Consider the following 9,551-nt stretch of genomic DNA (forward strand, 5'->3'; position numbering starts at 1 on the left):
TACACGTGCATTACTGAGCATGCGCATTAATGATTGGCGGTTTTAATATTGGCGATTCACCTTGCAAACCGCCAATCGCCAAAATAAAACTCCGCCAAATTAAAGCGTTATACAGTATTATGAATAATGATTGAATGTATTTTTTAATAATGACATGTAGCTATATTCAAGATATACTGCTGGTTTTGAAGATGCTATGAAAAAACTCACTGTAACTATGGCGAAAGAAAAGAAGCTTGATGTAGTTGTAAAAGAATTTGAAGTGAGTTAAAATGTATACATTACTAATCCATCATCTCAATTCGCTTTAAGTAATAAAGAGCCTATACTGTATGTGTTTCTTGCATTATATGCACATAGATTATTAGTGTTGATGGTTAGTATGTTCAGATACATTATTTACAAAGGATCAAGTAATCTGTCAACATAAGGTTGAAGAATGATAAATCACTGATAGACTTGTGTCAACATCTACTAGTTATTCCTTCATTTTGTGTCAATGGCACTGCTATGGAAGTGTCTGTCCCCATTTTGTTTGTAAAGCAGCAGCTTTCATTGAATCATTCTCCTACAGTGCTCTCATGCTGTGCCTGTGTTCTAAATATAGGTTAGACAACGTATTTGAGGTTTCTACGTGATTTAGATTACCAAGGAAACAAATTTAATTAACCGAGGGCATAGCCCGAGGTTAATTAATGTTTCCAAAGTAATCTAAATCATGTAGAAACCGAAAATGCGTTGTCTAGGCTCTTTAGATTATAGTCAGGTACTGTGAGGCAGTGGGCTCGTTACCAACAAGGATAATGCTGTTGCTAACCAGTCTTTTCCATCTTCTGAAAAGCTATTGGTCAGTGATTTTACCTTGGGAGACGCCGTAGCGACAGCACAAGACAGTTTCAAATCAAAACTAGCTAGGTCCGACAAAGATATCACTGGGCAATGTCTTCTACAATACTAGCCTGTCCTGTTAGAGCTCTGCAGCAAACAGCACAAGGATAAAGATATGCTATCGCAAACCAGCAAGGAGTGCTGGCATCGGTAACCGCCGGGCGAAAAACGAGGGCAGAAACAATTATTGGTGCATAAACCAATGGAATATATACTTGGTGTAGATGGAAGCTACAACTTGATGAAACTCCGTTTATCATGTCTCTCAGTCGCAAAGAGCTAGCAAAATCTATGGAAATGTTTGTCCTGGAAGTGAGGAAAAACTGAAGACGGCACTGAACTTATGTTCCTAATACTCTATACCATATGGTGTGTGGATCTATAATGAACAAAACAACAAAAAAATGGTATAATGACAAAAACAATGTTTGAAATGGGAGGAATAAAAGGAGTCAAAACTAATCATTCTTTACAAGCAACTGCAACGCACTGGTCACCACAGCATCAATGGAGTGAGAAGCTACAAGAGGATATCACAGCTGAACAAATGATTGAGATATCAGATAGTTTAGCGAACATTCAAAATACTCAACAAACAAAATTTTTAATGTCGATGGACGGTGAACCATGAATTGCTTTCAGTAACTGCACAAATTTGACTGTAAATATTCAATAAAAATAACAATTTTATTATTATAAATAATGGTTATTAACAAGTAATCTAAGAAGTTATTAAGAGGTAACTAAGCTACTTAGATTACCTCATTTGACCAATCAAATTGCCTCATTTTACCTGACTATAATCTAATGTTGTACAATTATGCTTTGTGTGTTTTTGTTTTTTAATTTATCGGGAAATGATATTTGTTTTCGTTTTGTTGATTAGAGAAATCTTGGGACCGGTTTAGGCGTTGCTCATTACATGTTAGAGCCAATTCAAAGAATACCAAGATACAAGCTGCTACTGGAAGGTCTCTAGTCCTTTCTTTATTCTGTATAACATTTTACTTCATTTTTTTACTACTATAAGCACTGAGAGGAGAGAGAGGGAGAAAGAAAGAAAGAAAAAGAAAAGAGAAGCATTTTTCTATTTCATTATTTTTCCTTTCTTCTTCCTTTCTTCTCTCTTTGTTTTTCATCTTGATTACATTATGTAGCTTATTTAAAGAATTTACCAGATGATTCAGAAGAACGTTCATCAGCAACAAGTATGTAATAACATGCAGTGTTCATCTCCATCTATCATATCCTATTGGTTTTAGTAAATATTGAATGAACTTTAAAAGCAACAAATTAAATATTGGACTAGCTTCAAGAGCAGCAATTACTGCTGTTGAAGTCCATCCAATATTTACTGATTGCAGCAAAAAGCCTGTTCTCCATCACTGTTGATATTATATCAGTTATTCAGTTTTTTTGATCATGTTCTACCCTAATTGTTTTGTCTCATTATCTTGATGGCATGCACTGAGTAAATATTATCCCACTTATGTTATAGTGTCTATATTTAATTCCCTACCACATGCTATTAGCATTATCTGCTGTACTGTTTTGTTGTATAGAGGCTCTTGAGATTATTGGTGAAGCTGCAGATAGAACTAATAACATGATTAAGGAATTGGTAAGATTTGTATGTCCACACGTTATGGTAGGCATCCACTATGCAACTTTGTTTCCAGTAGATACCTTTGATGTGGTTGTGCAAGATGTTGCACGAAGTTGAGACTCTCTCTACTTCATGCAACATGTTGCCCAACCACATTAGAGGTTTGACCACAAGTTGCAAGCAACAATGCTGTATAGTGGATGCCCACCTTTACATTTCTTCTATGCATGTTGTATTGGAGAAATAACAAAAAGCCTTAACAACCACCCACCCACGCTCCTTTACGTAGGTTGCTGTGGCCATAGTAAACAAAATGGCGGCTTACACATGAGACAAACTTTTATGCTTTCTAATTCTAACAGCAAGAGAACTTAGAACTTGACATTCCTTTGTGCATCTGTAACTTACGTGTGGTAGGTCTCATTGTGTGCATGTACTTATACATCAGACCAGGGTTTCCAAATAAGTTTGCTAAGTGAGCTAAACGGTATGAGCTTCATGAGCTGACAAGCACTAGAATACAGTACATATGGCATTTGGAGCAACTTTAAAAATTCATTAAAAAATTTAATTTTGATCAGAATGAGTCCAAACTTTATATACAACATAAGAACATGTATATGCATCAGAAAATATTAAAATGGAGAATTCTCTCCTTTTCAATTTTTGTAAACTACCAAAATGCCATTTCTCTCTAGTATGACTAGCTGCTTGTTGTCTCGTGATTAATGCTCAGGAGAATGTGTCGTATAATAATTAACAGTCCTGGTCTATTCCCTGATGACTTGAAGCATAACTTTGTATGAAACGAAATCCTTATTTGTTAGCATGTGTATAATAATAATAATAATAATAATAGTATGATATATCTATTGTCTGAGTGATGTTGGTGTCTACCAATTCCTTCATTAGTTCTCCTTGCATACAGTCATATTGTATCTGTTGATATTAGCCTAAGTGGTGGTGGTACAGTACATTGTACATGAAGGTGCCACTCTGTCTGTCAGAGAGTGTCTGATATAATCCAACATGACCACTATAAGGTTGTCTGTCTCCACTATAAAGTAAAGGCCTTTTCACACGCACAATTTTCAAAGCGCTTTGAAATGCGCTTTGTTGATACAGCTGAAATAATGCGCATTGATCGTGTTCACACTAGCAGCTGAACTATGTATCATTTTGTGTTCTTGTTGCCATTGGTTTACATTGATCGAAGCACATCACTTCACATCAATCCACCTCTGGATCCATGGAGGTGAAGTCAGTGATGCGCATTGATGCATTAATTGAAAACCACTCTAGTGTGAACACGATTAATGCCCATCAATGCACATTACTTTGACCAGTGTGAAAAGGCCTTAACACTAATGGCACTGGGTCAGGGACACCTGGCTTCTTGATCCCTTAAAAGAATTATTCCCAATTAAGAGTACCGTATAAGTGGGTTTTTTTAAGTTGCAAATTTTGCGAATTTTACAGATTCCCTCCTGATTCGCGAAATTAAAATCTGCAAATTAGAATTTTAGCAGATTTCGTGAAGTATAATTCCCTTGAAAAAACCCACTTATATGGTATGTCTTTATCATTTTGTACTCTTGGTGGCGTTTAAGCAATCAAAATTATTATTATTTTTTACTATCAAAGTCAGCTTCTCTATTAGTAGTTTATGCTATTTTCTTTCTTGGGAATCATACGCTCTATCTACTCTACCTACTATCCTTATAATTATACAATCCACGTATGATTTTTATTAATATCACCTCTATTGTTTTTTTTTATCCTTATTTTTAGGAAAACTCAAACGAAATCCTCGCAATAGAAAGAACCATCACAGGTTATAAAGGGACACTTTTATTGGCTCACAGAGTAAGTGTATATACTTGCAGTTATTGTGTTTTGTGTCATCATGATGGAATGAGATCCCAATCTTGTATGGATTGTTGTATTAGTTGGATACATAAATTGTATTGTCCATTGGCTATATTATACATTTGTGGTGACTGGTGAGTATATTCACTGGATCACACTAGATATGTTCATGAGTTATGCAATATGCACTATGTTTAATATATAAGTATGATGATGTTCATTTATGTCTGTTTACAATATATTTGTGTGATTGATCAAATTAGAGCTTTATGTAGTTTCCAAATTTTGCATGATCAGTTATCAAACAGTGAGAGGTCAGTGGTCATACACAGTACATGTACTTTATTGTGCTAGTATGACCTTTCAGATCATGTTTTCTGCTGAGCGTACTGCCATAAATATATTTATTGCTACTTTATTGTCCTGACAATGAATATAACATCCTTTGAAATCTGCCGTGTCATTTAGAGATTCATTAAAAAAGGGATGCTCCAGAAGTCATCGAGAAAGACTCAAACTCCACGGATGTTTTTTTTGGTTAGAAATTCTACGCAACAAAAATACTCGTGCTTTTCCTTCTTAATCCCGCCTTTTCTCATTCGCTCACACCTGTTTTCTTAGTCTTTTATCCTTTATCCCCCTTTATTTATTGTTCCTATTATATATTTCATTGCGTTTATCTTTTTTTCTGTTTTCTTCCAGTTCTCAGACATATTGTTGCATACTGAACCAACCGGCCCGTCAACATACAAATTCAAGAATGAGATGAAACTCTGTTCCGTAAGAGTAGAAGTACCCAAAGTCTCTCTTGTCCCTTTCTCCTTTGAGCTACTCGGTACCAATAGAGCTTTCATTCTCTCTGCAAGGTATGTGTATGTGTATGTACATTAAAGACGAGTTCTCATAAAATTTGTAAAGCACCTACAACACATGAAAGGTTATGCTTGAGGTATACCATACAGCTGGTTAATTTTGCGGAGAAAAATTTTGCGAATCCTTAAAAATAACCTGGTTTGCGGATTAAATATTTGCGGTTTTGACAATTATTGTAGCATAGCTACTGTGGTCATGCATGAATTCATTATTTTGCGGATTTAAATTTTGCGCTTTAAATGGAATCGCAAACTCGCAAAATTTAATTCCCCGCAAATATTTCCTGCTGTACGGTAGTTTGCCCACAAGTAGGTCTGTTGCCATGGCTATTGAAATCAATGAATGCCAGTTAGACTGGTACATAATTATCCTTAACCAGCGTAATTGTAGATATTCCTTATATGCATGCCTTGTTTTCATTTGACCACATGACATATGTACATGTACATGTAGTTTTGGTCCTGAACGCTACTGCAATTATACTTTTTTTAGTTACAATTACTCATTATGCATCACTATTATACTGCCTCTATTATTATGCTTGTTTAGGTCAGAAGAGGAAATGGTCGAATGGATGACCACCCTGGCAGGGGCTATTAGGAATGAAGAGGAAAAGATGAAATCCTTGAAAAGAGGAGAAGTATGTCATTTTGTTGACCTGTGTGCATGTACACAGCACGTGTCATGTGTTTGCATGTAGATGTACATGTAGGTAGACTGTTTGAGCTGATTCCGATGAAATTGGACTTTTTACGAATTTTTTTAATTGTAGGGGGAGTGTAGTACACATGTGTGTTATTAGTTAGCTCCCTCCTTTAGTTGGAATGTTGGGCTTGTTCTATTGTAAAGATCAAAGTTTAATGGGCTATTCTAGTACTACAGTTAGTGGTCATAACCCCAATTGTTGTTTACCAAAATCATTGTGCATTTGAAAATATCATGAATTACATGTACCCTAATTGTCGATCACTATTCCTTAAAATTGAATCCTAGTCATTAATTTTTTACCCATTGATGACGATTCATCCTGCAATGATACATGTACTTTCTATATCTGTTGTTGTACAAGGCAAACCTGTTTATTATTTATTGTCATAGCAATGACAATATACGATGTACCTTTTGTCATGGCTGGCAGATTATCTCATTAATAACATTAGAGATTTCTTCTCGTCCCATTGTATCAATAATATTCCCTCAGCAATGCCTTGTATAGTAATTAATCGGTAAATGAAATGACCACCTGATAAAATCACTTACACTGTAGTGTACACCACTGTCTTTTTATCACTACTTTCCTTTTAGCAATTGTCAACACTGGACAGGTCAGGTTTTGGTAGCTTTGCCCCCATACTGGTACCTGATCAAAGTGTGAGCATGTGTCAGATATGCTCCGAAGAGTTCACATTTATATTTAGAAGACACCATTGCCGGGCTTGCGGCAGAGTGAGTACCGTATAGCGGGTAAATTTTAAGGGGCTAAATTTTCGTGATTGGCAGATTTTAATTTGGCGAATTTGTGGCCACGTGCCATTGAGCATGCGTATAATGGCTCAAAATGGCGGATTTTTATTTTGGAAAATGGCTATCAAAACGCCAAATTTGCCAAATTTAATCCCCTCCAAAATTACCCGCTATACAGTATATACAATAGTTATTTGTTACTATACATTCTTTCTCATTGCAAATTTTCTACTCCTGTTCTTTCTTGTTATTGTTATCTCTTGTTTTTTATTTTATTCTTTCTCTTTTTTCCATTCATGTATTGTCTCCAATTTCATTATAATTATTATTTCTTATCCTTAGGTTGTGTGTGGTAACTGCTCTCCATTCAAAGCTTACCTTGCTTACATGAACAAAGAAGAGCGAATCTGCTCTGTTTGCAACCATCATCAAATAAGGCAGCACTGTGAGTTTGGCTCTGAGCCTATAAACAGAGCGTGCTTATGTGAACAATAATGCAGACTAGCTTATAATGAAACAAAAACAGTTTGTTCATCTAAAGATACACAAACACAAAATCTACATGCACATGTACACGTACATGTACATGTAAGAGTAGATCTACTTTTGATAATACTATTAGACCTTAATATGTGCATGCATGTTCTTTGTAGCTTATAATACGCACAGTATTTATTAACTTGTTTTATTTCATTAGCTTCTCAAGGAAGAGGAGATGAGATTGATGGTGATGTCCAATCACCTGCTGAGTTATCCCGTCCTATTATCCCATCAGTCTTAATAGTGAGTTTTATGCATCATTCATAATGCTAACATGGTCAGCAGTGTTTACTCTCATAAGAAGTTATTCATGATTTTATAATTATTGTTTCATTATACATTGTTACATCATGCTTGTGTGCTTGCTTGTGTGTGTATTGTTTTTATAGTGCATTTGTGGTATTATTTTACTCTATGATAATTTTTTAAATTGAGCTCACTGTTCGCATATTCTTGCATCCGATGATGTGTCCAATCTGTTTGCTTGTGACAGCTTATTTATTGAGAAAGTGTTGGGGTAGCTATTAGCCGTAATGAGAGCTAGTCCAGCCAAATCAGTTATTACTGGTATGAATAGCTACGCTAATTCACCTAGGAGTTGTGATAATACCTTTGAGACGAAAATGGATTTTTAAAATTTTGACGTTGGCAAGTTTTTACTCATAGAATGTGATCATGGCTTTAATCTTATACTAAATGTGCTACATGTACGTGTATACGCTTTATTGGTTTGTCTACCTACTTCAAATGATGCTATATTAAAGCAGTTTGCAATGTCTCCTTCATCTACTTTGTATCTCATAATTGTGACTCTCATCTCAACAGTTATTATCATCACTCTCTCTCTCTCTCTGTAATAGCTTGATCACGAGAAAGAGGCAATTACTCGTGGATATGTTCTGGAACAAGATGGAAAGAAGTGGAATAGATGCTGGTATGTGGTAGGCAAAGACCTGGCACTGTACAAGTTTAAAGCTCATGAGGTAATGGGGTGGAAGTGAGTCACATGGTTGACCTTATTCAGCTGTACTCTGTGTGCCTTGTTTGTAGTATAGTGTTCATACCAAGTAGTAGGGTAGATGACGTAAGAGTAGCTAAGGCTATGCATATCATAAAACACACAAAATTTAATTAGAGTCATGGTGGAGGGTTAATGGTAGCTAGGATAAGAGTACATCCTGACTTCACTATTCCATTGATGATTGATGAGTTCTTTATCAATGTTTGTTGTTCACAGGATATTAAAGCAAATGGAACAGTCCCACTGCCTGGCTACCGTGTGACTAGTGATAAAGCTTCCATGACAATTAACCTTATCCATCATCAAGCAATGAAAGAACTTAACCTTTCATTCAAAACAGAAAATCTTGCCGATTTTGAAACGTAAGACACATCCTTATAAACATTATGTGCTTACAAGTTCATTATTATTATTATTGTTGTTTTTTATACGTAGGTGGGTTGAAGTAGTTGAAAAGGCAGCACAGATGGAGGTATGTGAAGTACCAGTCAATCAAGACAATCGTATGTCAGTCTCTTATGGAAGCAAGAACAGGGTCTGCTCTAAAAGTGTTCAAGATATTGTTGACTCTGAAGAACCCGTACCAGCTCCACTGACACCCCAAAGCACCAGAGTGAATAAAACACCTTTGTTTTAACTATTTTGTTATTTTTAGCAATAGTGATTTGTATATTTATGTTGTTTGTGTGTGTGCTTTTGTGTGAGTCATGTTATCTCTCTCTCTCTCTCTCTCTTTCTCTGTGGATTATTTTTATTATCATACTGTGCAAGTTTTGTAGTGTTGAAACATTTATAGAAGCTTTTTCATTATTATTAATTATGATATTATACATACATATTACTGATTATTTTATTAATTTTGTATTATAACTTTATAAAGAGAACAAGCTTCAAAGCATTTGTGCCCGAGGCTAATGCATCTATTTTGGTTAGTTGTGTCTTTGTCAACTTTGTAGTCCAATGAAAATAAATGGGTGAACCCACCCAGCATTCATGGAAGGCCTATATTGTACTGCTATGAATAATTGTTATAGCAGAGTTTGCATTATTAAGGTGGGACCAATAATTTGCTGCAAATACCATAGATATTAGAGTAAATGAAAGGGAATGGTTTCCTATCCCTTTCATTTACTCTAATATCTATGGCAAATATAATCTTGCCGCTTAGACTTTGGACAACTGGACAACTACAGAATACTGAAAAAGATTAGTAGCGGCAGCTTTGCCAAAGTCTACACAGACTACACTGCACTTAAACAGACTACAGATGAAAAGGTAAGAGAAAGAAAT

The 9,551-nt window shown here is 35.5% G+C and overlaps 1 protein-coding gene across 1 annotated transcript; it reads left to right on the top strand.

Moving 5' to 3' along the window:
- Positions 1-160: 160 nt before the first annotated feature.
- Positions 161-9,100, top strand: LOC105315214 (FYVE, RhoGEF and PH domain-containing protein 6-like; the record flags this gene model as incomplete). Its single annotated transcript, XM_020005448.1, has 14 exons — positions 161-262; positions 1,775-1,859; positions 2,046-2,096; positions 2,451-2,509; positions 4,286-4,360; positions 4,832-4,900; positions 5,066-5,229; positions 5,786-5,876; positions 6,542-6,682; positions 7,043-7,145; positions 7,398-7,483; positions 8,101-8,223; positions 8,478-8,623; positions 8,697-9,100. Coding segments are annotated over 14 exons (1,497 nt in total), but the record flags the coding sequence as incomplete, so codon positions are not given.
- Between the last annotated feature and the right edge of the window lie 451 nt (positions 9,101-9,551).

Source organism: Amphimedon queenslandica, unplaced genomic scaffold (genome assembly GCF_000090795.2).
Source record: "Amphimedon queenslandica unplaced genomic scaffold, v1.1 AMPQUscaffold_11415_Cont14916, whole genome shotgun sequence".
Classification (NCBI taxonomy): domain Eukaryota; kingdom Metazoa; phylum Porifera; class Demospongiae; order Haplosclerida; family Niphatidae; genus Amphimedon; species Amphimedon queenslandica.